Source organism: Mustela erminea, chromosome 2 (genome assembly GCF_009829155.1).
Source record: "Mustela erminea isolate mMusErm1 chromosome 2, mMusErm1.Pri, whole genome shotgun sequence".
Taxonomy (NCBI): Eukaryota; Metazoa; Chordata; class Mammalia; order Carnivora; family Mustelidae; genus Mustela; species Mustela erminea.
In genome coordinates this window covers 27073021-27099655 of record NC_045615.1, presented here as the reverse complement: position 1 = coordinate 27099655, position 26635 = coordinate 27073021, and the positions used below count along the sequence as shown (strand labels likewise).

At 37.8% G+C, this 26635-nt stretch overlaps 1 protein-coding gene across 3 annotated transcripts in view; it reads left to right on the top strand.

Annotated features, from left to right (window-relative positions):
* The first annotated feature begins 4670 nt into the window (after window positions 1-4670).
* The window catches only part of CLCN3 (chloride voltage-gated channel 3), a 94804-nt gene continuing 72839 nt past the window's right edge, over window positions 4671-26635 (top strand). Inside the window, exons 1-3 of one of the 3 annotated variants that reach the window (XM_032332571.1) lie at window positions 4671-5217; window positions 6091-6131; window positions 16933-17108. In XM_032332571.1, the coding sequence (XP_032188462.1) occupies window positions 16949-17108 (160 nt within the window). In that variant the 5' untranslated portion in view covers window positions 4671-5217; window positions 6091-6131; window positions 16933-16948. The remainder of the gene's footprint in view (window positions 5218-6090; window positions 6132-16932; window positions 17109-26635) is intronic. The other 2 variants (XM_032332568.1, XM_032332573.1) reach the window with 2 other exon arrangements.

Below are 26635 nucleotides of genomic sequence, written 5' to 3'. Positions count from 1 at the left end.
AGGGTAATACAAAGGGGACTTCCTTTTCCCAAAACAAAAACAAAACAAAACAAAACAAAACCCAAACCAACTATTGGATCAGGGAAGAAAGGAGCACTCTTTCATCACTTTTGATAGGTGGCTGTGCATTTGAGAACAGTGACTCCTATCTTCCTTTATTCTTTTTTAACTGGAATGCTCGCAACTGTTATACTCTACCAGTTCCACCATTGTATTTTGGGAATGTTGGAACGAGATAACTTGGCTCTTTAGTTTTACAGGTCTGCCAATGAAGAATTAATAGATTACAACCAGGAGCCTCATCTTCATCTGATTTGGAAGAGATTTTGGAGTTTGAGCTGATGATATTTAGATTTAAGAAGAGGTTTTGTACTTCAAGCTAATGCTGTATGGGATGAGACCAATCGGAACCTTGGAAAAGGGTGAACAAAATTTTTTACCTGTAAATCTTCAGGGCCTTGAGGGTGGATTGTGGTAGGCAGAATTCTGAGATGGCCTCAAGCTTCTCATGCTCTGATGTACACACCTGGTGTAATTGCCTCTCCACAGTGTGGGCTCGACTGTGAATATAGGGATTTCACTTTCATTATAAGTTTATTAGTCAATTGACTTCAAATTAATAAAAAATTAGATTATGATGAGTGTGCTTGGCCTAATTAGGTGACCCCCTAGAAAGAAGTAAGAGAGATTCAAGAGAAATTCTCCTGCTGGCTTTGAAGATGGATAAGCTGCCATGTGGTAAGAGGGCCATGGGGTTAGGAATCGAGGATGGTCTCTAGGAGCTAAAAGCAATCCTGGTCAATAACTAGTAAGAAAGCAGGGACCGCAGTCCTGCAACCACAAATAAATTGCCCCAGGACCCTAATTACACCCATTTTCTGTTATATGCAGCTAACAAAAAGGAGTTGAAGAATCTAGAATGTTGATATTAATGTTTATTGAGTTCTGTGTGCCTTGAAGATCCAAGATATATATGTAAGTCAGATATTCATTACTTTTATACTGGAGGGCCCAAGAAGTACACATAGTCAAAAGCACTTGTAATACAGAGTTTAATAAAAATTTGGTAGGGAAGGAAAGTACACAGTTCTCTTGCGCATCCCCCTGTAAAACACTTGATGGCAAACTCTTTTCCAACAATTTTTTGGAAGATTTTATTTATTTGTCAGAGGGAGAGAGCACAAGCAGAGGGAGCAGCAAGCAGAGCAGGCAGAGGGAGCTTGATGTGGGACTTAATCCCAGGACCCTAGGATGATGACCTGAGCTAAAGGCAGATACTTAACTGAGCCACCCAGGCATCCCTCTTCTCCAACAATTTACTCCAGTCCTTCTCTGGGGCAACCTGGCTCTTTTTTTCCCCTTTCCCCTCTCAAAAGTTGAACAAAGTCCTCTTATTTCATGCCAAGTAGCTTCATGTGCTTCCCTGAATTCTGGGAACCAGCTGATACACATCTAGGGTCTTCTACCCCAAACAATTATCCAAAATATCTGGCCAAGCTAAGGCAGGAATCTCTCAAGAGGGCTTCTGGTGAATCAAGTTTCCTCCACATTTTTATGTGTATCTTTGTAAATGCCTAGAAAGTTGCTAGGAAACTACCCCAAACATACTTCATAATATTTTTTTGTGGATAGTGAAACTAAGGTTGGTCAGGGTTTTTTTTTGCTTTTGTTTTTTAAGATTATTTATTTATTTATTTATTTGACACAGAGAGAGATCACAAGTAGGCAGAGAGGCAGGGAAAGAGTGAAGGGGAAGCAGGCTCCCTGCTGAGCAGAGAGCTCGATCCCAGGATCCTGAGATCATGACCTGAGCCGAAGGCAGAGGCTTAACCCACTGAGCCACCCAGGCGCCCCATGGTTGGTCAAGTTTTGCAGGGCATCAACTTTCAATTTGAATTTTCTGTATTGTTTCAAAATGTTTAAAGTTATTGTGTTAGCTTCCTAATACAAATACAATTATAATACAATTAGCTGCTGTAACGAAGTAACACAAACTGAGGAGCTTAAAACAACAGAAATTTATTTTCTCAGTGCAGGAGTCCAGAAGTCTGAAAATTAAGGTGTCAATAAGGTTACACTCTCTTTAAGGTCTCCAGGGAAGAATGCTTGTTTCTTCCAGCTTCTGGTAGCCCCGATTTTTCTTTAACTTTTGACAGCCTAACTCCACTCTGCTCCCATCTTCACATAGCCATCTTTCTGTCTTTGTCTCTCCTCTTCTTATAGGGCCACTAACTATACTGAATTAGGTCACCCTAATGACCTTACTTTGATCACATCTGTAAAGAACATATTTCCAAATGAAGTCATATTTATGGTGGGGGAGGATATTTGAGGGGACACAGTCAGCCTACAATATTTATTTAAAAAAAAAAACAATTTAATGGCAATATTCTATCAAACAATGTCCTTGGTCTCTTTAAAACATCAGTATCATGAAAAATTGGGGGAGGAACTTTGAAGATTAAAAGAGAGTTAAGAAATATACACAAGGGGCGCCTGGGTGGCTCAGTGGGTTAAATAAAGCCTCTGCCTTAGGCTCAGGTCCTGATCCCAGGGTCCTAGGATCAAGCCCAGCATCAGGCTCTCTGTTCAGCAAGGAGCCTGCTTCTCCTCCTCTCTCTCTGCCTGCTCTCTGCCTACTTGTGATCTCTGTCAAATAAAGAAATAAAAATCTTAAAAAAAAAATACACAAAATGCCTTGTTTGAAATCTGATTGAATCCTGGTCTGGAAAAAAAAAAAAAAAAAGCTGTAAGGATTTGTTTAACAACTGTGAAATTTAAGTATGGACTGGTACTAGGTATCAGGGAATTATTGCTAATTTTCCTAGTTGTGATAATGTTATTGTTCTTGTGCTGGGGAAGTTGTTATTCTTAGGAGATGCATGTTGAAGTACCTAAGGGTAAAGTATAATGACTGCATCCTACTTTCCTCACGCTTCAGAGGGAAAAAATCACAATATAGAGGAAACAAATATAGCAGAATTTTTTAAATATGACTGATCCTGTCATGCCCATGTTGTATTCAGCTATTTTAACTTGAATTTAAGCATCACATAAATTTTCATCATTTATCATATACCTTAGAGAAATGAAAAAAAATATCGTGTATGGGTATGCAATGTACTATTCTTTGAAGTTTTCTGGTCGTTTGGATATTTTTTATTTTTTAAAAATTATTTTATTGGGGCATCTGGGTGCCTCAGTCATTAAGCTTCTGCCTTCAGCTCAGGTCATGGTCCCAGGGTCCTGGGATCCAACCCCGCATCAGACTCCCTGCTCCACGGGAAGCCTGCTTCTCCCTCTTGCACTGTTTGTGTTCTCTCTCTCGTTGTCTCTCTCTGTCAAATAAATAAAATCTTTTTAAAAAATGATTTTATTTATTGACTTGGAAGAAGGCAAGAGAGCATAGAGAGGAAGAAGCCAACTCCCCACTGAGCAGAGAGAGCCCTACATGGGGCTCAAGGGAGTCTGGATCCCAGGACCCTGAGATCATGACCTGAGCAGAAGCCAGAAAATGGACTGAGCCACAGAGGTGCCCCGTGGATATTTTCATAACAACTTTGCGGGGAAAAACTATTACAAACGAAAACTTTCCAACCATCCCCAGTTACCATGTATAAAACACGAACTCTTTAGCGTAACTGCGGATTTCCGCATCATCACCTCAATTCATTATCTCCAGAGTACATTTTGCATATTATATTGAAGCAAGGATAACACATAACTAACTTTAGATTTCTTCCTCTCTTGCCAGAGGTTTCTATACTGTTTGCCCCTCCCCGCCGCCCCCCTACCCGCGCGTCAACTTTTTTCAAATTCCAGTTCAGATGTCAACTCCTCCGTAAAGATTTCTTCCCACATTACTCTTTCAAGAAGAGTGCTCCTTTTCTTGAACAGTTATTCATTATTGCACCGGAATATAAACCCCTTGAGCCCGGGGGCCGGGTTTACCGAATTGGGGCTGGCACACGTTAATTTAATAAACGTTTGCTGAAAGTAAATAAATTCAGTTCGGCCGTGTGGAATCCTCAAATTCCGTGTTTTCCCCCAAACCCTTAATTTCCAAGCATTATGGTTGAAACTGCGTAATAGCTAAAACTGGGTTATCCGTTTTCTCTGTATGTAACTTTGGCACAGAACCCTCAACGACATATGAGGCGCGGGGCGCCCCGCTGCATTCCCTGCTCGCGATTGGAAGCACAGACATCATCTGGTGCTGAAGGCCATTTCTCTCGATCTGTTTCGAAGTAGAGCTCGCGGACGGCCGCTTCAGCCTTCCGCTTTCGGGGCCGACGCTTGCCGGGACTTCACACGCTGCTCCGAGGCTCCCGCCGGCGTGGAATCGGACCACCCGAGGACGCCGGGGACAGCGCGTGCCTGCGGCCTTCCGACAATGTTCCCCCCAAGGCGGCCGCCTCGTGTCCTTTCGCGAAGTCACCAGAGGGGAAAAGAGCCCAGCGTGCGTGACGTGAGCTAATCGTCAGGGAAAGGTTTCACCCCCAGCGCGGTCGGTCAGGGCTGGCCAGCTCGCTTGGCCCCTCCTCCTGGCGGGGGCACTGGCCCGCCCACCGTTTCCACATTGCCCAATAGGCGCGGATGCGGCTCGAACCGCGGCCGGTGGGGGAGGTGTTCGGCGGCCAGACGCTGAGCGGCCGTTCACGTCAACGTGGTGACGTCACGCGTAGACGCACCTGTCGGGCTCCCTGGTGCTGCTGTTTCTCTTCCCCTTCCGTGGCTCGGGGCCGGTCTGGTCCGGAACCCACAGCCCCTTTTTCACAGTCCCAGTCCGCCCGCGGCCGGGATTTGGCCTGCGTTAGGAGGGAAGAGGGTGTGGTGGGTTGAAAGGCATTCTACTTCATTTCCGAGTTGGAGCGTCGATTCAGGTTTAGTCTTTTAAGAGGGAAGTGAGGTTGGAGATTTTTATTTTTAATTTTGGGTGGAAGCAGTTGACTTTAGGGCCCTCCAAAGCGAGCGGATTTAACTTAATGATTCTCCAGTGTTGAAAGGAGGACAAAAAAGGTCCCACCTGGCAAAATTTCTGTAACCTCTTCAGTATAAAACCCTAGGTATCTTTTATATTGGAGTAGTTTTTGTTGTGTCGAGCTTTCTTCAGGTGGAGCTCCCAGGGTAGCTAGGTTTTTAGCTTTGAAACAGATGCAGAATCCAAAGGCAGCGCAAAAAACAGCCACCGATTTTGCTATGCCTCTGAGCTGCAAGGTGAGTTGCATTGTATGAGTGAAGATTCGTTAGCTGTTATGTTCACAGATTTTGGGTCAGCTGATGCCAAGGCTCTCGTCTTGGTTGTCTTATAACAGATACCTACATGATGTCAAACCTACACGGATTAGGTATATACCCTCGGACGTTCTTTTAAGATTTCGCCTACTTCCTTTAGGAACTGTCGAAGGACCTTTTAATAGAGTGCAAGTAGGTCCCAGGAGAAGATAAATATTGAACTCAGAGAGTGGGTTTTACCTTTGCTAAAATTGCCCAAATATAATACTGTTTTTCTATCTTTAGTCTAAATTTATGTGTTCTATCAAGACATAATTTGTGTATATGTGTAACATTTGTGTTTTGATCTTGAACTTTGATTAGAAACTACCTTAGAATCTCAAATAATTTCCTCATATAATAGGCTTTATTTGTATAGTATTTAAAAGTGGAACACAGGAAGTTAATTACTTATTATACATATGTATAAGATTTCTGAAATTTCTTTTTCTTTTGGAGGGAAAAAAACCCCTTATTTATAAGAATTGAATCAACCATTTTCTTTCCTTTTTTTTTTCTTTTTGATAATTCAGAAGTTCACTATATAAACTTTTTTGATCCATGCAATTAAGTTAATGCAGCATCATTGTGGCTTGTGTCATTGATTGTTGAATCTTTCCATAAATGCTTTGCTTTTCATCTCTGAACAGTTTAATTTAATTTACAAGATTCTTTTCTTGACGAGGTCGGTATGGAAATAGTTTAACTGATGTCAATTTTATGTGCCTTTGTGAGTCACTAGAAAATACTATCTGTGTAGCCCAGGAGTACCTGTAAGAGTGCTAATGTATATATTGTTGATTTTCATCTTAAAAGGTGCTGGTGATTGTTGCTGCATAGTGTGGCTTAAAAACCAGGTGTGTGACTTACAGATACTTTCTCAAATTGAGTATGCTTTTATGACCTCTGGTTGATAGGAACAGCCACTATTTGCAGAATCCATGCCATCACCCTCCCACACCCTACCTCCCCCACTCTTCAAAGACTGATTCTTTGCTTGGAAAATGTGTCAAATGATTTTAGGAGGTCAATAGAACTATATAGTACTTATCTTTTGGAAATTGTGTCTTAAGCATGTGTTTCCAATCACATAGTTCATTAAGAATGTAAAAATCCAACTTGGTAATGGGTATATACAGTTCAGTGGAAAAGATTTGCTGAGATTATGGTTTTATGTTAATAAATTGGCTATTTTCCAGGTTGTATTGGTGGTAGGCTTTCCATTTCCTGTTCTGTAACATGTTGGTAATAATTTTCAGACCACTCAGGGAGCCAGATTTGATCTATGTGGTGGGTCAGATATCAAAGCAGTATCCTGTGGCATTTGGCCACTCTCACTGCTTTGTAGAACTTTCATCGGAGTTTTTAGTGAAACTTATCAGCAGTGATGTAACACATATAAATGTTAATATTTATTAAGTGATTTCTGTGGTTTTGGATCATTTGTGGTTTTTTGTGGATTATCTCAATTATCACGTCAACCCCAGGAAACTGGTATTTTGTTTTCCTGTTGTACAGATGTGGAAACTGAGGCACAGAGGATTTAATTAACTTGCCCAAGTTCTTAGTAAGTGTCACAACCGGTAGTATGATTTCAGAGCTCTTGCTCTCAATAGCTGCAGTATATTTCATGTAACACTAGTCAAAATGTTAGAGGAAAAGTTAGGATGAGAGATACGGTACCGTCGGTTCATTTATTTTTCAATTATAAAAATAATTTAAAATTACAGAAACTGGAAAATTTTTGAAACCTTTATTCTACTCTAATAAAGTTTTTTTGTGTGTTTTCTCATACTCACACTCATATGTGTATATAGACATTGTGGCTGTGATTTGTGTTGATTTTTAAGGATGAAATTTTCTTCACTTAAGTATAAATTGTAGGATCAACCCATGTGGGGAAACTGCCCATTTACATTGCTAAATACAGAGATTTGATCTGCGTCTTTGACTGGAACCAGTTAAATAAATATATTCTTTGCCCTTTTGAGAAGTGGTTGAACAGTTTGTCTTGTACAATCATGAAAATTACTTAGTTTTCAAAGTGTAAGTCTTCCACATCATCTTTTTGTTGGATTATTGTTTGCCTTTCATTTTTTTTATAGTCTAAGCTTATATTTTTAAAATTTTTTTTGTTTTTGTTTTTTTTTTTTTTTTCAGTCCATGAAAGTCATTTTATTGGGGTCTGTTTTTCTTTTTGTTTTTACTTCTAAAGTTATCTAGTATTTTTAACTTTTGAATGGCTCCAAAATTTCTTATGAATCTAGGAAACTTTCTTTAGAAAAAACATCTGCTTCTTTTAGAGGGTTATTCATTTAATACTTTTTTTTGAAGAAAAACATAAGCACAACAATTTGGACATGGAACTAACTTAATAGTAGAGACAAAATATCAAGTTATTACTGCTTTTGGGAGAAATCAGTTTCATTATTGTTATATCTTGTATGTGGTGACAATTTGTATCAGAATAAATACTTTATTACTACTGTAATGTTCTGACCTAAGTTTTGTGATGTTGTATGGAGTAGAGGGGTCATTCTTTGGTAAAGTAAATTTGAGAAACTTTTCATAAATTTTGGTCACGCAGTTAGTGTTTACCACAGATTTTCTCAAGAGCCTTTCCTTGCTGTTAGCCATTACAGTTCTACAATGGGGTCTGCTCTGTTAACCAAACTTATTTGACTGTGAAATCTTTTACTGGACTTGTATTCTGTGCACATACTCATCTTCAGGTAATTTTGTTGGCTTCTTGGCTCCATAGCTTGATTCATGCCAGTAGTTTTGCTTCAGTTAACTTCTCCCATGTCTGCCCCATAAAATCCCACTTATCTTTTAAGGTCAAACTCAAGTGTGACCTTGAGTCAAGTGACTCCAAAGAATGCTTCTCACCACCAGTCACACTGGGATGAGAGCTATTTCTTTTCGAGCTCTTAAAACACTACTGCTGTCTTCTGTGACATCTCTCTTGTATTGCTTTTTATTGTATGGCTATACATTACCTTCTGGGAAAGTATTACAGCATCCCTTTTGAGGACTGTATGTAATGCAGTTTATGTTGAACTTGACTGAAAGCTGTAGGACCTATGTAATCATGATGCCACTAATCAATAAAAATTGTGTTTAGGGGCACCTGGCTGGCTCTGTCTGGAGAGCATTGCTTCATTTTGATTGTTGACTATTACTTAGCAATAGTTAGAATATGTATATGAGATGCTTAAAGTATTAACATGAAAATGCTCCTTACACACAAGTGGTTAGATCAGTCAGCATTTTATTTCTCTGCCATCGTTGCTTGTGAAACTTTTGTCTGTCTCTCTAGTTACTAATATTTGGGATTTTCTTTCCTTTTTTCACTGAGATTGTGCCTTTTTTTCTGTTTAGCTTACCAGTCAGCCAGAGAGCTGACTGATAACGGCTTAGAAACTTGGCCATGGTCCTTAGCCCTACCTAGTCTCCCTTACAAGAGAGGCAAAACTTTTTTGGGAGCTATGGAAAATTGGTGTACCTATTTACCTATGTACTGTGTGAGTCCCTTAGCCACAGATTTACAGAGTCTTCCTATTTCTGCTCCCACCCTCCGGTTCTGGTGGGGTTCTACTTAGTGTTTGGAATTTGGGTTCTAGATTTTCAACTGAATGAAGGTAACTATTCCCTTCATTGTAGTCTGGCCCAACAGAACTGAAGTCAAAATGTGTAATCCTATAGTTGGAAAGAACACTCCTGTCTTGAGTCCCATAAGATGTAGGAGACTAAAATTTGTTTCTTCCAGCTGTTTTGAATCAGTCAAGTCAGAAACCTAGCAGATATCTTGGGTTTTTTCTTCACTCTTCCTCACAATTTATTAGTTAACCTTGCCCTCTTAAATATTTCTCAGAATTTTTTGACTCCATATTGTAATGTCTTACGTTATTTATGCCTTCAGTATCTCATGTTAAGGATTGTTCAAGGTTCTACTGGAATTAGAGCCACCTGACTTCCCTTTCAGTGTCTTGCTCTTCTGTCTTCTATACCGGGGCTACTGATGGCTTGCTAAAATTCAGTTGGTCATGTGGTTTGTCTTAAAAACTCTTAATGGTTTCTCATGTGTATAAATGAGTAAATAAGTTCCTTTGCACAATGTATGAGCTCTTCCCTTTCTGATCTGGCCTGTGTCCGCCTCTCCAGCTACTCTCTTGTTCCTTACCTCTTATTTAAGCCACCCAAGCAGGTTTTGTTACTATGCTGCTGTGTTTTCACATGTACTTTTTTTCCCTGTCTGTACTGACTTTTCACCTTATAGTTAGCCCAGTTCACTCATCCTAATCCTTCAATACTAAGCTTAAACATTCCTTTATTAAATGTTCATAGACTTTTCCAGGTAGCATACTTATGCCTTTTTAGTGTTGTCCACATACCTTGTATATTCCTCTCCTTTGATATTTGTCATACCATACTGTAGTTATTTATATATCTTTTACCTTCACTGCTTTGGGAATAGGGACCAAATTTTACTCATTACCCCAGTACCTGGCTTTGTGCCTGGTACGTGATAGGTACTGAGTAAATGGTTTTCGGATAAATTAATAATCTGACAGCTAATTTTGGCTGTGAGGGAGATGATGATCCTACAAGCTGAGAGAGGGAGTGTAGGAGGACAAGCAAGTTTGGGGCAAATATTTATTCAGCTTCAGTTTTGTTGAGTTAGAGTTTACATATAGCATCCAAGTAGAGATGTGCTATTTGTTTGTTACCAATTTTTATTTATTAATCGTATAAATTTTAACTGCTCCAGCAAGATTTTGTAGATATAGATAAGATTATAAAATTTATATGGAAAGGCAAACTAGAACAGCTAAAGCAATTCTGAAAAATAAGAATAAAGTGTGACAAATTAATCTGTCCAGTTTCTAGGCTTATTTCAGAGCTAGAGTAATTGAGTCTGTGGTATTGTTGTAGGTATAGACACATAGATCAGTGGAACAGAACATAAAACTGTGAAATAGACATACACAAATATGCCCAACTAATTTTTGACAAAGGCAAAAAATAATCAGTAAGAGAACTTTTTTTTAAAAAAAGATTTTATTTATTTATTTGACAGAGATCACAGGTAGGCAGAGAGGCAGGCAGAGAAAGGGGGAAGCAGGTTCCCTGCTGAGCAGAGAGCCCGATGTGGGGCTCGATCCCAGGACCCTGGGATCATGACCTGAGCAGAAGGCAGAGGCTTCACCCACTGAGCCACCCAGGTGCCCGGAGAAAGAACTTTTTTCAGCAAATGCTGTTGGAACAATTGGATATCCAAATTAAAAAAAAAAAAAAAAAAAGGACTTCAACCTATGCCTTAACACCATATATAAAAACTCATGCCAAATGGATCATGGGCTTACAAATAAAATATAAAACTGTAAAAATTGAGAAGAAAATCTTTGGGAGGTAGATTTTTTAAGATTTTATTATTATTATTTTTTATTTGACAGATCACAAGTAGGCAGGCAGGCAGAGGGGGAGGGGGAAGCAGGCTCCCTGCTGAGTAGAGAGCCTGATTGCAGGGCTTGATCCCAGGACCCTGAGATCATGACCTGAGTTGAAGGCAGAGGCTTAACCCACGGAGCCACCCAGGCACCCCTAGGTTTTCTAGATAACACCAAAAGTATAATCCATAAAGGAAAAATTGACAAATTGAACTTCATCAAAGTTAAATCTTTTTGCTCTGTGATAGACCCTATCAAAAAGAAGAAAGTCAAGGGCACTTGGCTGGCTCAGTTGGTGGAGCATGCAACTCTTGATCTCAGGGTTGTGAGTTTGAGCCCTATGTTGTGTGTAGAGGTTACTTACTAAAAAATAAAAATAATAAATAAAGTCAAGCTACACAATGGGAGAAAATATTTGGAAACAACATATCTGACAAAGGACTAGCATGTAGATATATATTTTAAAGTATAAAACTTAACAGTAAAAAAAGCTATCCAATTAGAAAATGGGCAAAATATATGAATAATCAATTCACTGAAGAGGTTAGACAGGTAGCAAATAAGCACATAAAAAGATGTTCGTGATTAGCCATTAGGGAAATGCAAACTAAAACTACAGTGAACTATCACTACACACCTATCAGAATGGCTAAAATAAAAAGTGGTGATGGGATGCCTGGGTGGCTGAGTTGTTAAGCATTTGCCTTTGGCTTATGTCATGAATTGTGCCCGGGAGTCGGAGTCCTTGCTGAGTGGGGAGTCTGCTTCTCCCTCACCATTTGTCTCCCCCACTCCCACCTCATGCTCCCTGTCACGCATGTGCTCTCTGTCTCTTAATAAAATCTTTAAAAGAAATGGTGACAGTGGGAAGTGCTGGTAAGGATGTGAAGAATCCAGATCACCCATATATTTATTGTTGGTGGGAATGTAAAACTGGTAGTTCCTTAAAAAACTAAACAGTTCCTTAAAAAACTAAACATGCAATTACCATATGACCCAGTTTTTGCACACTCTGACTTTTGTCTCAGAAAAATGAAGAGTTAAGTTCACACAAAAACCTGTGCATGGATATTTATAGCAGCTTGACTTGTAATACCCAAAACCCAGAAAAGAGCCAGATACTCTTCAGTGGGTGAATGGTTAAACTATGCTTTAGCCATACTGTGGAATATTACTCAGCAATAAAAAGGGAAGAACGGTTGCTACATATATAACAACATAGGTGAATCTCCAGAGAATTATGGTGAGTGCAAATAGCTAACCCAAAAGTAATATACTGTATGGCTACATTTATATGACATACTTGAAATGGCAAAATTCTAGGAACAGAAAATAGATTATGGGTTGCCAGGGGTTAAGGAGAGGTGGTGGTAGGGTTGGAAGAAAGTAGGTGTGGCTATGAAAGGGTGACATGAGGGATGCTGTGGTGATGGACATATCTTGAGTGTACTATCAGTGTCAGTATTTAGATTGTGATACTGTTCTGTAGTTTTTCCAGTGGTGGAAATTGAGTAAAGGGTACACAGGATATCCTTGTATGATTTATTACAACTGCATGTGAAATCACAATTACTTCAAAAAGTTTGATAAAATAACATGGAACACCTAATATATGCCAGGTGCTGTGCTAATGACCATCAAATATACAATGCTGAACAAAAATTGACACCTTGCCAGACCTTATGATATATATTGTAGTTGGGAAGACGCTAATTAAATAGTCACATAAATAAGTATAACATTACAACTGTAGTAAGTGATACAAAGGAGAGATCTAAGAACTAACAATGAAAATTTGACCTACTCAGGGAAAATTTGCCCAAGTAGTAAGTAGGTCAGGGAGGCTTTCCTTACTAGTTCCATGACTTTGGGTAAATTATTTAAACTCTGTGCATCAGTTTCCTCATCTTTTAAATGAGTATAATAATAGTACCTAAGCTTCAGGATTGTGATTGTATTTAATCCATATTAAATTTACTCATATAAACTGAGTAAATTTGTGTCATGTTTAGGATGGTGTCATACATATAGTGAACTCTGTTTAAGAGTTTGTTAAATAAAGATACAGTTCATATGAGATCTGAAGAATGCATAGGAAGGTTGGTTGGATGGCGAGGAGAGGGTTTGTTCCAAGTTAAGAGAGCTGTAAGACAGTAAACAGCCTGGTAGGACTGAGACGAAGATCGGTGAGTCCAGAGTACTGCAAGAAGTACACACTTCAAAATGAAGCTATAGAACTAGGCAGAGGCCAGGCTGCATAGGGTCTTCCCTGCTGTGTTTAAGAGTTTGATAAGGTTGGTGAGAAGTGATGAGGACTTTAATCCGTGGAGTGGGGAGAGATTACTGATCAGACTTGCTTTTAGAAAACACAATGCTGGCTGCAATATGGAGATCAGATTAGAGGGGGTCATGATCATTGTACGTTGTGATCATTTAGGAATTTACTGCAGTAGACCAGGCTTTATCCCTGGAGATTTTCATAGGTTATTTCTAATCTTTATAACTGCAAGAATACATTTGCAGGCTACTTTGTGTCTATTATGCTTTGAAATGATTTCAAATACATTTTTTGGCAATTAAAGAGGAAAAGATGATTTTGTAGTATTTTCAGTATTTTTTTTTAAGATTTTATTTATTTGACAGAGAGAGAGATCACAAGTAGGCAGGGAGGCAGGCAGAGAGAGAGAGGGAGAAGCAGGCTCCCCGCTGAGCAGAGAGCCTGATGTGGGGCTCAGTCCCAGGACCCTGGGATCATGACCTGAGCTGAAGGTAGAGGCTTACCCCACTGGGCCACCCAGGCGCCCCTTCAATATATATTTTTTAAGATTTTATTTATATATTTGAGAGAGAGAGAGCATGAGAGGGGAGGGTCAGAGGGCGAAGCAGACTCCCCGTTGAGCAGGGACCCCCCCCCTGCAATGCAGAACTCGATCCCAGGACCCTGAAATCAAGACGTGAGCAGTTGCTTAACCCACTGAGCCACCCAGGCGCTCTTCAGTATTTTTAATATGCATAATTTCAGCTGCAATATTATGGTTTAAATCAATTTCTGTGAGCAAGCCTGGGAATTGAGTTTAGAACTTAAAAATAGTTATTACTGGTATCTAGAGTTCTTCTCTGCATTTCCTTTATGTTCCCATAGAATTTTGGATATCATGTAGCAGTGCTGTTCAGTACAAGTATTTGTGCTGCACATGTGAGCCACATGTAGTTTCATTTTTTAAGCCGTATTAAAAAGGTAAAGAGAAAACTAATTTTAAGTCATGTAACTCAAAATATCTGAATTATTATTTCAACATGGAATCAACATAAAAATTATTAGCAGAATATTTGACATTCTTTTTTTGCATTAAGCCTTAGAAATCTGGTAGGCATTTTACCTTTGAGCACATCTCAGTTTGGACTAGCCATGTTCCAAGGCTACTGACAGTGATTGGTGTACAGCTCTGTGGGTTCCTAGGTTTGTAAGAATAGTTTTTTTTTTTTTTAAATTATCAAATTTGTAGAAATAACCCATCCAGCCCCGAGTTTAATAGACTTTAGGAACAGAGTTGGTTGCTCTTATTATAAAGGTGTGGGGGATAGATGTCTCAGAGATATTGGTGAAATTGTTTGTTTGTTTTTTTTTTCCCCCAGAGGGGAGAGAGTGAGAGGGGGGTGGGGGGTGTCGAGGGGCAGGCAGAGAATTTTAAGTAGGCTCCTTGCCCAACTCAGTCTCACAACCCTGCAGTCATGACTTGAACCGGAATAGGCGCCCCATGCTTCACCCACTGAGCTACCCAAGCACCCCGAAGTTAAGTTTTAAAAACATTTTCAAATAATTAAGTTGCCAGTTATCACTGATGGTTTTTGAGGCACTTTTAAGAATAAATGGAAGAGATATCTTGGAACTTGCTGTTTGAGGTCCCAGTACACAGACATTTGTAATTATTTTAGAGAGATTTTTTTAGTGATGAAAAAATTGTAGCCTCCAACTAATGTTTATTGATGTGTGTTATCACATATCTTAAAGCCCTTCTAGTCTGATCATGAGGTAAAGAAGTGAAGAATAGAATCCTTGTATTTTTTCCAAAATCTTAGCATATGTTGCTTTGATACATCAAAATTAAAAGGATTCTTGGAATTATTCATGCTTATTTTTTTAAAAGATTTTATTTATTTGACACAGAGAGAGAGAACACAAACAATGGGAGTGGCAGTCAGAGGGAGAGGGAGAAGCAGCCTCGATGCGGGGTTTGATTCCAGGACCCTGGGATCATGACTTGAGCCAAAGGTAGATGCTTGCTGACTGAGCCATCCAGATGCCCCTATTCATGCTTATTTTTTAAAAGGCTTTTGGGTATTTACTCAAGAGCCACAGTATTTAATTTGATTGCCTCTATGGACACTGCAAAGTTCTTAGCATGAGCAGTTGTTTTCATACTATTCTGTTTTAACATTTACCTTAAACATAAAACTCTTGCTTTTAATTATGTTCTGACAAATATCGGTAAGTTATAATAGGCTGCCTTTGGTAGAGGTAACCCTAAAACATTAATGATGCAGTAATGCAAAGCAGCTAAGTTTTTCTTTGTAATCTATGTGCTGGTTTTTGGTTATTCTCCCATGACCAGATTAATATTGTTGTAGAGAGCATTTGTTTATTGAAAATTGAATACATTTCTCTTTTTTACCTTATTGACTGAATAACAATTGGACGTTTTGACATTTGCTATTTGTATATTATGTGCCAGATGCTGTGAATAGAAACATGCTCTTGAGGAGTATTCAAAACTTCACCTTCTCTAAAGTAGTCTTTAAGTTAAGAAATTTATAATAATAAATCTGTTAAAAATAGTTTTGGGCAATATTTTATTTTTCTAAAAAGAAGTATAAAATCTTTACAAATAATTTTTAATTGTTGTAGCTCTTTGAGGTTATTTTTCCCTGTGCAGAAGGATGGTTTACTAAAGACAAGAGATTGTCTTAAAACACTTCAAATCCTCAGTGTAGAATTCAGCACTAGAATTGGAGTATGTTTAGTGCCATTACCTTTTATTTTCATAGATAGTTATTATGACATATTCTTGTTTTACAAGGCTTACTGGTTTGACTGCTTTTCTGACTGTATCTTTCAAGTCCCACACATGAACCTTTCAAGGCTATTGCTAATATCTTGAACTCTCATTTAGATGTTGAGCAGATAAGGTGTATTTAAAAAAATCAAACTATTTAGGAGTCATTGTTTTTAGAGAGTAAGAACAATGAAAACAAACATTTTTGGTATTATTGCTTTGAAAAAATGAAAATTATTGCTTATTATCGTATTTTCTATGGCTGATACTTGACAATGGACTCTGAAGATTTAAATTTTATAATAATGAAAGGAGAATGAAATTAATACTAAAAGAATTTACAGCATTTTAAAATTAGTACTTCCATCTGGCAAAATACTCAAAAGGGACAAAAGAGTCTCCCTTTTGGACCTGGTACTTCAGTCATTTTGTTCCTTTCTCCTATAGGCAACTTCAAGATTTATTATTAGAAAGAGAGAGCATGCATGTGCATGCTCGAGGTCATGCGGGGGGGGTGGGGAGCATAGGGAGAGGGAGAAAGAATCCCAAGAAGACTTGCCTGCTGTGTGTGGAGCCCAATACCTGCTCAGTCTCATGATCCATGAGATCATGACCTTAGCCAAAATCATGAGTTGGACACTTAATTGACTGAACCTCCCAGGTATCCCACTTCTTTGTACTTTTACATTTTAAAAAATGTTTATTTAAAGATTTTATTTATTTGAGACAGAGAGCAGGGGGAGAGGCAGAGGAAAAGGGGGATGGGCAGAGGGAGACTACTAGCTAAGTTGGGAGCCTGATGCAGGGCTTGATCCCCAGACCCTGAGATCATGACCTGAGCTGAAGGCAATGCTTAACGAACTGAGCCACCCAGGTGCCCCTTCTCTGTACTTTTTTAACTAAACAGTTGATCTTGCAGATTGTTTTATGCCACTTCCCAGAGAAATCCATTCCTTTTTGTAGCTGCATAGTGAGAATGGAATTATTAAATCATCCCAAAAGACATAGAGTTAGCTGTTAGTTGTTGTCACAGTGAATGACCTTAATATTTTTTTAAATATAGAAATCAGAAGTTTCTTTTTGTCCTGTTAAGCTAGGTGGTTTTCATTAGATATTGGGAAAATGTTAAAACCATTTTTTTCTTCTTTTTTCAGATAATCAGACAGCTAAATGGAGTCTGAGCAGCTGTTCCATAGAGGATACTATAGAAACAGCTACAACAGTATAACAAGTGCAAGTAGTGATGAGGAGCTTTTAGATGGAGCAGGTGTTATTATGGACTTTCAGACTTCTGAAGATGACAATTTGTTAGATGGTGACACAGCAGTTGGTAAGTTTGGCATTACAGCTTTTAATATTTGTGGCAATTAATGTCTAATAAATTATACATTGTTGCAGTTGATTTTTTGCGTACCTTTTTATTTTTTAATTGAGTTGTTTCATATAACATAAACAACCATTTTAAGGTGTTCAGTTCAGTGGCATTTAGCACATTCATGTTGTGCAGCTACCACTTTTATCTAGTTCCAAAACATTTTCATTAACTCAAAAGAAAACCTTATAAAAAAAAAAAAGAGAGAGAGAGAGAAAAAGAAAACCTTGTATATGGGTAAGCTTAAAAATTTAAGTGTAACATAGTGTGGAGATGTGTACAACTATAATTGGGATCCTCAGAGAAATAGAACCTAATAGCATATACATAGAGATATCCAGAAAGAGATTTCTTTTTTTTTTCTTTTTTTTTTTTTAAAGATTTTATTTATTTATTTGACAGAGAGAGATCACAAGTAGACAGAGAGGCAGGCAGAGAGAGAGAGAGAGGAGGAAGCAGGCTCCCTGCTGAGCAAAGAGCCCGATGTGGGACTCGATCCCAGGACCCTGAGATCATGACCTGAGCCGAAGGCAGCGGCTTAACCCACTGAGCCACCCAGGCGCCCCCAGAAAGAGATTTCTGATGAAAGATTGCCTCACCTGATTGTAGAGGCTGAAGCCTACAATCTGTCATCTGTGAATTGAAAGCCCAGGAAAGCTGGTGATATAGTTTTAGTCTAAACCCAGGGACCTGAGAACCAAGGTAGCCAGTGGTGTAAGTTTCAAAGCTGCAGATCTAGAAGTACTGATGTCTGAAGGCAGAAGATAGATGTTTCATCCAGCAAAGAGCTGTTTAACTTTTCCTCTCCCTTTTGTTCTATTGAGATCCTCAACTGATTGGATGATGCTTACTTGCCATTGGTTAGTCACCTTTTTTAAGTCTACTGAGTCAAATACTAATGGAAAGACCCTCACAAACATACCTATAAATAATGTTTTACCAGTTATCTGGGCATCCCTTTGCTCAGTGAAGTTGACATATAAAATTAGCCATCATAACAATCAGCAGATCTTATGTGTAGAAATTATACAAAGTGAACATATGGTCATTATTATCCCTCAATCGAAAAATAAAACATTACCTGTTCCTTCAGAATTCTCCCTTGTTTCCCTTCCAGTTTCAAAGGTGACTATTATTTTGACTTCTATTGGTATTTAAACATTATATAAATGGAATTATACTATTTATACTCTATTGTGTCTGGTTCATTTATGTTTTGAGATTCATCTATGTTGCTGAGTATAGCAGTAATTATTTTCATTGCCATGTAGTATCTCATTGTGTAAATATGCTGCTGTTTTTCTGTTCTATTCATCATATATTGTTGGCAGATATTTAGTTTTTTTTTTCTTTCAGATTTTGGTCACTAATAATGCTGTTATTATTAATTTTCACGTACCTGTATTTTAGCACACATAATATTATTCAAATCTGGGGGGTTTATACCCTGGAATGGAATTCTTAGGTGATAGGGAATGTGGATCTCAGTAGTACTAGCTCCTGTCAGAGATAGTTTCAAAGTAGTTATAGCATGTTCATTATACCAGGTGTGTGTGAGAGTTCTAGTTCCTCCCCATCTTCACTAATACTTGGTATTTTCAGTTTTAAAAATTTTGGCTATTCTAGTGTGGGTGCAGTATTCTCACATTTCGGGTTTATTTTACATTTTTCTGAAGACTTAGGAGTTTAAATACCTCTTTTACAGGTTTACTGAATTTTTAGATCGCCTCTTTAGTCTTATTGCCTATTTTATGAGTTCTTTATGCATTCTGATTAAGAGTCCTTTATCAGATACATGTATTGCAGATGTCTTTTCTTGCTCTGGCATGCCTTTTCACTTTCTTAATGTAATCTTTTGATGAAGATGCCATCAATTCTAATAAAATCCAGTTCATCTTTTCCTTTATTTTTGTCTTTTTGTGTTCTGTTTAAGATCTCTTTCCATAGCTCAAGGTCATGAAGGAATTAGCTGATTTTCTTCTGGAAGTTTTATTTTTTGTGCCTTTCACATTTAGATTTATCATCTACCTTGCCACTAATTTTTATATGTGATTTAAGTTAAAGGTTTAGATTCATTTTTTTCCCGTATGGATAACTAGTTTATCCAGCACTATTTATTGAAAAGACCTTCCATTCTCCTGTGTACTGCAGTGACATCTTTATCATCTATCAAGTGGATATATTTCTGTAGATTTGTTTCTGGACTTTCTACTCTGTTATATTGAAATATTTTTATTTCTTTATGCCAGCATATATATTAAGTTTTGTTTTTCACTTTGGTCTTTTATTGTCCTGTAGACCATGTAATGTAGTCCATTTACATTTAATGTAATCACCGATATAGTTGAGTTCAAATCTGTTGTTTTTGTTTCCTGTTTGTCATGGTCCTTCTTTTTCTCTATTTCTGTTCTTCTCAATAATTTGTTAGTTACACACTGTCTTGTATTTTGTTTGGTGCATTACTCTAGAAATTATAACATGCACTCTTGACTTTTTATTTCTATAAAATTAGTACTTTTACCACTCTATGTAGAATGCAAGGACCTTAGGATATTTTACTTCATTTTATCCCCCCTCCCACTTTTTGTGCTATTGTTGTTGTCTGTTTTAATTTTGCATATATTTTATATTTCACAAGACATTATTGTTTCGTGTCAGTGACTATTTATTTATTCAAGATTTTATTTGAGAGAGAGAGAGAGAGAGAGACGACTTGCACACAAGCAGCGGGAGGGACAGAGGGAGAGGGAGAAACAGACTCCCCACTGAGCAGGGAGTACTGTAGGGCCTCATCCCAGGACCTTGGGATGGTAACCTGAGCCAAAGGCAGATGCTGTATGGACTGAGGCACCCAGGCACCCTGTTAGTATCTATTTAGATTTAGCTGCACCCGTTTAGATTTAGCACCCTGTTAGTGTCTATTTAGATTTAGTCCTTACTTTTTCTGTTGCTCTTCATTCTGTATTGCATTTTCATGTTTCGGTCTGGGTTAGTTATCTTTCTGCCTGAACAACTCTCATTAGGATTTCCTTTCATTACTATTAACAGTAAGTTCAGTCAGTGTTTGTAAAAGTTTTTGTTTCCCCTTTATTTTTGTAGGATATATTTGCAGTTATATATTTCCAGATTTATAGTTCTTTTCTGATTTTATTTATTTGACACACAGAGAGAGCATATGAAATAGGAAGGGGCAGGAGCAGGCAGAGGGAAAAGTAGGCTCCTGGGGAGTAGGAAGCCCACTGTGGGGCTTGATCCCAGTACCCGGGATCATGACCTGAGCTGAAGGCAGATGGTTAACCAACTGACCATCTAGGCATCCCCGTAGTCATTTTCTTTCTTTTTTTTTTTAAATTTTTTAATAATTTTATTTATTTGAGAGAGTGAGAGAGCTTGCGTGCATGCAAGAGAGAGAGAGCAGGAGCATGAGAAGGGGGAGGGATAGAGGGAGAGGAAGAAACAACTTCCTGCTAAGGACGGACTCTGGGATCATGACCTAAGCCAAAGGCAGATGTTCAACGGGCTGAGCCACTGAGGATTCCCTTATAGTCATTTTCTTTGAACACTTTAAAGATAAATTCTTGTGTCATTTGCCTTCCATTATTTCTGTTGAGAAGTCAGGTATCGGTCTAATTTTTTCCCTTTTTGCTGCGTTTAAGAATTTTTTCTTTGTTTTGGGTTTGGTTTTGAGAAACTTAACCAGGGCTGCCTAAGTGTGGTTTTCTTTGTATTTATCCTGTCTGGGGTTATTAGAGCCTCTTGAATTGTGACTTGATTTTTATTTTTCCTTTTTTTTTTTTTTTTAAACCTGGATAATTTTGACCAGTGAATCCTCAAGTCTTGTTTCTGCCATTCTTTCTGCCATCTCCTTTTAGGACTCCAGTTACATGTGTTAGATCTTTTCTCTGAGATCCTTGTGTTTCTTAGGCACTCCTCTTAGGCACTTTGTTTTTGTTTTTTTAATCTTTTTTTTTTCCTTTTCATTTGGATATTTTAACTCATTTGGGTAAATACCAAGGAATGTAATAGCTGGATCATATGGTAAGAGTATGTTTAGTTTTATAAGAAACTGCAAAATAGTCTTTTAAAGTGGTTGTACCATTTGCATTCCCACCAACAGTGAATGAGAAAGTTCCTATTGCTCCATGTACCTGTCACATTTGGTATCGTCAGTAGTTTGGATTTTAGTTGTTACAATAGGTATGTAGTGGTATCTCATTGTTTTCTATCAAGTTTTGAATTTCAGTTATTTTTCAGCCATCACATTTCGATTTGATTAATTTCCTATAAACTGCTATACTCTGGTAGAAATTCTCTGTTTTTTTTGTTTTGTTTTGTTTTGTTTTTAAACATATTGATTGTTTAAAGTCCATACCTGAATATTCTACATGGACCTCTGGGTCTTTATGTGTTGCCTATTTTTATCTCTTGTTTTTCCAGTCTTTTGACCTAGACTTCAGGTATGCTTTTAAATTTTTCATTGAATGCTGGATATTGTATACAAAAAATTAAAGATGCTCCGGATGATGATACCTTCACCTGTAATGTGCTTAATTTTTTTCTTGGTAGACAGGTTGTGTAGAAGCAAATTACAATGATCCCATTAAAGATCAAGAGAATTTGCCTTATGGTTTCAGACTTTCTAGATGGTCTATATTTTGACTTACTTTATTTTTAGGGCATAGCCCTTGAGGATTTTAGTAGAAAGCTATGTTTTTACTAAGACTCCTTCTCTTTGTTGGGTGCTGAAATTTAGTTTTTATCTCCTTACATTTTGAGACTACTGACAGCTTTCCTTATCAGTTTAGTCTCTTAACCACTTTTTGCTTAGTTTCTTGGCCTCTTGCTCATGAAATTTAGGAACCATAAATATTTTTAGGGGGAAAAGTATCATAGAATGAGTTGTTCTATCTCATTTCTCCAGCATATTGGACCATTCAAGTCCACATTGGTGATTCTGAACTTCAGATCCTGTCTCCTTGACCCCGTAAGACTGCCAAAAGCTCCCCACTTTCACTTTCTGCTAGGGTTCTCAGTCTCTATATTTATAAATCAGGAAAAGGCTCAAGGGCAAAAAGTTGCTGAGACTGTTGTTTACCTGCTCCATTTTTTTCTTCAGAATCTTGCCACTTTAAGTTCTTAGTGCCTTGTATGTTCCCTGGCAGTTCTGGATATTTTTTGATAAAAAAAAAAATACAGAAAGAAATTGCAGTATTTTGCTCTTATTAGTCATTTGCTGTCTTCATTACTAATGTGTTTTTTCCTAATTTTAGTTATAAAGTTATAAACCAGATAAACACTTATATCCATAATTTGGAAAATCAGGTGATATTTAATAGTGTACCCATTTTTCTGTGTTTGAGTAGCTTCTTGGCTCTTTATATACAGATACAGAATTAACTCTTTATATACAGATACAGAATTAACTCAAGGAAGTAAAAACCCCTAGGTGTTTCCGTCTTTCCATGCTGCCATCAACTATTGATGATGTCTTTATTTGTGGTTTTCAATAGGAGAGAGTACCAATTAGGAAGGAATGGGCAAGGGTATAAAAAAGGATTTTTTGTTGCTCTTTTTCTTACCAGAGAAGATACTTTTCCTAGAACTGTATCAGTAGATTTCTTATATCACTGGCTAGAATTGGATCACATGCCTATACCTAGACTGATGACTGACAAAGAGGAGTGGGGTTACTGACTGGTTAGAACAATCATAATTTGTTCCTTGGAATTAGGCACAGCACCAGCCAAACAAAGTTAAAATTCTGTTAGCAAGGAAGAAATTGGAGTACTGTAGAGTAAGCAGCCATTTGTGTTTTCCATACAGATTCGGTTCTTGAAGGTTAGTTAGTTTAGTTGAAGTACAAGATGTGGAACAGCAGTTGACAGTTAACTATGTAAGTGTTAAATTGGGTGGTACAGATTTTAGATGTTATACTTCAAAGAAAAAGGATATTATTTTGATAACCCTTTAGAATTGCAAAGACTGTTCTAGAAGGGGAGCTAATACATGAAGTCCCAGCAGTAGGAAAATGTATTATGTTGTGAGACGGTGAATGTTCTTTTGTAAGGTAGTGATATCCTTTCTTTCAGCATAGCTGATAGGGTTCTGTTAACAGCGATTGGAAGGCGAACATCCTAGAAGAAATGGTCTCAGATCTACCCTTATGGACTAGGGCAGATGCAGATGTCAGAGGGAAGAGTTTGTTTCTGTGTCTGCTTAATATCTGGGCAGCATTTAAGTAGATAGTTGGACAAGCAGTCGGGTATTAAATATTCTTTCATGACTTTGTATTTTTTTAGTATACCAGAAAAATAAGGAGTTGATGACTGGAAAGTACTGATAGTGTTTTGGCATATGTGTTGAATGAAGATCTGTTATGTTTAGTGGCTTTTAAGTTGTAGACCTGTATTTACATCCTGGCTCTGCCAGTTACTACCTCTGCAAGTCACTTAGCCTCTCTATGCCTTGGTTTTTTTTTCCTCTTTAAAGAGTAGGAGTAATCTTTAAATGATTGCTCTGAGAATTAAGTGTGTGTTGAGACTTTATTATGTGAATAATATACGTAGAATCTTTAGCACAGTAACTAATTAATGGTAGGGACTCTAGCTGTTTCTATTTTCTTCTATGTTCCTTTCCTGTTGGATATATTGGACTCTATCTTCTGGCAGATGTAAAATATTTTCACAAAGGATACCTATCCTCCACTTTTTGTTACGAGGCCTTCTAGTGGCTTCTATTCAGTCTTAGGTTTTGTTAGGCTCTTCAGTTTCCTAAAGAAAACTGGCTGAAATAAATAACTATTATAACTCCAAAAGATAATTCTAAAATCACTGCTATGTAATGTGTAGCAAACCTTCAGCAAAAAAAAAAAAAATAAAATAAATAGATAAAAATAAATTAAAAACTGGGCGCCTGGGTGGCTCAGTGGGTTAAGCCGCTGCCTTCGGCTCAGGTCATGATCTCAGGGTCCTGGGATCGAGTCCCACATCGGGCTCTCTGCTCAGCAGGGAGCCTGCTTCCTCCTCTCTCTCTCTCTGCCTGCCTCTCTGCCCACTTGTGATCTCTCTCTGTCCAAAAAAAAATAATAATAAATAAATAAATAAATAAAAAACAAATACACGCATACACTGGTGACTTCTGAAACCTTCTATAGAATCTATCTATACAAAATACTCTAAAATACATCTGTGAATCTTGCCAGAATATCATAAATGTACGGTATACTAATGCCTCCAGAAGCAGTGTAGCTCAGCAGTCATCTTGATTTTAGACTTCTGACTTCCAGAACTGCAAGAGAATAAATTTGTATTGTTTTAAACCACAAAGTTTGTGTTAATTTGTTACATTAGCAGTAGGAAACTGATCATATATATCATTTAAATAATAATACATGTATTATTATGAAAAGTTTCAGCTTTATCAGTCCCCTGAAAAGGATGTTGGGGGTCTTCAGGGGTCTGTAGAACACACTTGGCCCCACGTTGAAGGTTCTCTTTCAAGATAAACCAGCCACAGAATACACATTGGGTAACCGAATAGAGTGACTTGTATTGTGGGCCATAAGAGTGGAAAGGCTTATTATATTTAAAGGGCAAAATCTTTATAATGTGTTATCATTTCTCTTAAAATATTATATATATATGTACACACAACTTTGGAGAGAAATACACCAAAATAATGATTTTTCTCTTGGTGTTGGAATTTGGCTGCTTTTAATCTTCTTCATGCCTTGCAGTGTTTTCCAAATTGTCACTAGCTTGGCTACACATCTATAAAACTGAGCTGAAACTTATAAGTCATTTTAAGGTGTATTTTCAACATAGGAGGATAGAATATATTTCTTTAATAGTTTGTTGACTTGCTTGATAACTTTTAAATATTTAATCACATGGTAAATGAGTCTTCCTTTGTACTCTTGGTGTGGGCCTTGTCAGTGTTAGGGTTTGGGCATATGCCAGGCTGTTGTATCTCCAGGTCTTTGAACATGTTTCCTTTGCCCATGTACCAATTATTGCTTGTACTTTGCTTCTCATGTTAGACCTCACTTTAAACCAAACTTTCCAGGTTTGTGCTAGGGGCCCTTCCTATCTAGTTAATTGTATTGCTTTTACTGTGTTTGCTTTCTTGACTTTCCTTACTTGCCTTTTTCTTTATAGCCTGCCCTCCTCCTAGATTAAGCTGTACTCTCTTTCAGTATAATTATCCCAGTAAATCTTTTTGGCTTGTATGTTGTTTATTTTTCTGCCTACGTGGTTTTAGAGCTGATCCATTATGTATTGATTACATATTTTAACTCTTGATGAGCAATCTTATTTTCCTTATTTTTAGACTTTGTGAGGACAGGATATTAGTATATCACAGGCAGCCACATATGCTGTTTATTTTATCCTCCCTTCTTATTTATTTATTTATTTAAATTTTTTATAAACATATAATGTATTTTTATCCCCAGGGGTACAGGTCTGTGAACCGCCATTATCCTCCCTTCTTAAAATGCATGATATATTGGTGTGCACACAGCAGAAGCTCATTGAAAGGTTGCTGTTTTATAAAAAAATATATTTTACCATATTTGCCAATCATCTTTTAGGATTTTTAGGAGTATTTTTTCCTTTTCATTTGTTGAACTAATATGGCTATATAGAGAAAAGTTTTGATTTAACTGGGCACCTAAGAAGCCTAGGATATTCAGTGGGGTAGCAGGAACTATGAGTATACCCATATTGTTACAGCTGTATTGCTAAGGGTCCCACCATGGTGATGGTGTTGTCTGAGAGGAAGAATGCAAAGGATGGAAGATATTGGCTCTATCAATATCAATATCTGGCTCCCTGACATTACTCATTGTCATCACTTCTATTTCTCAGTTTTCTTATCTGAAAAATAAATGCAAAATATCTATTCTACCCACCCAATTCCACTCAGTTTTTGGAAACAAAAGAATATAATAAAGGGTGGAAGTGTTGCTATTATGTTTGAGTGTCATTTGTGGCAATTTTGGCTCAAAACTTTGTACTCAAAGTTTAAACTTATTTACACTTGTGCAGCTTTTTTTTTTTTAAACATTCTTTTAAAAGATTTTATTATTTATTTGACAGAGATCACAAGTAGGCAGAGAGGCAGGCAGAGAGAGAGAGAGAGGAGGAAGCAGGCTCCCCGCTGAGCAGAGAGCCCGATGCGGGACTCTATCCCAGGACCCTGAGATCATGACCTGAGCCGAAGGCAGCGGCTTAACCCACTGAGCCACCCAGACGCCCACACTTGTGCAGCTTTGAGGTTACATGTTGACCTTCAGATAGATTATCCTGGGTTCACAAAAATCTTAAATGGTTAACTCCAGGACTTAATAATGGATTGCCCTGGAGAGATGCTGATTCTAGAACTGAGCAAGGAATATACAAGATGAGCCCAGATTGTGTGTAGTACCAGAAGTAAGGAAGTGTCAAAACAAAACAGAACAGGGGCACCTGGGTGGCTCAGTGGGT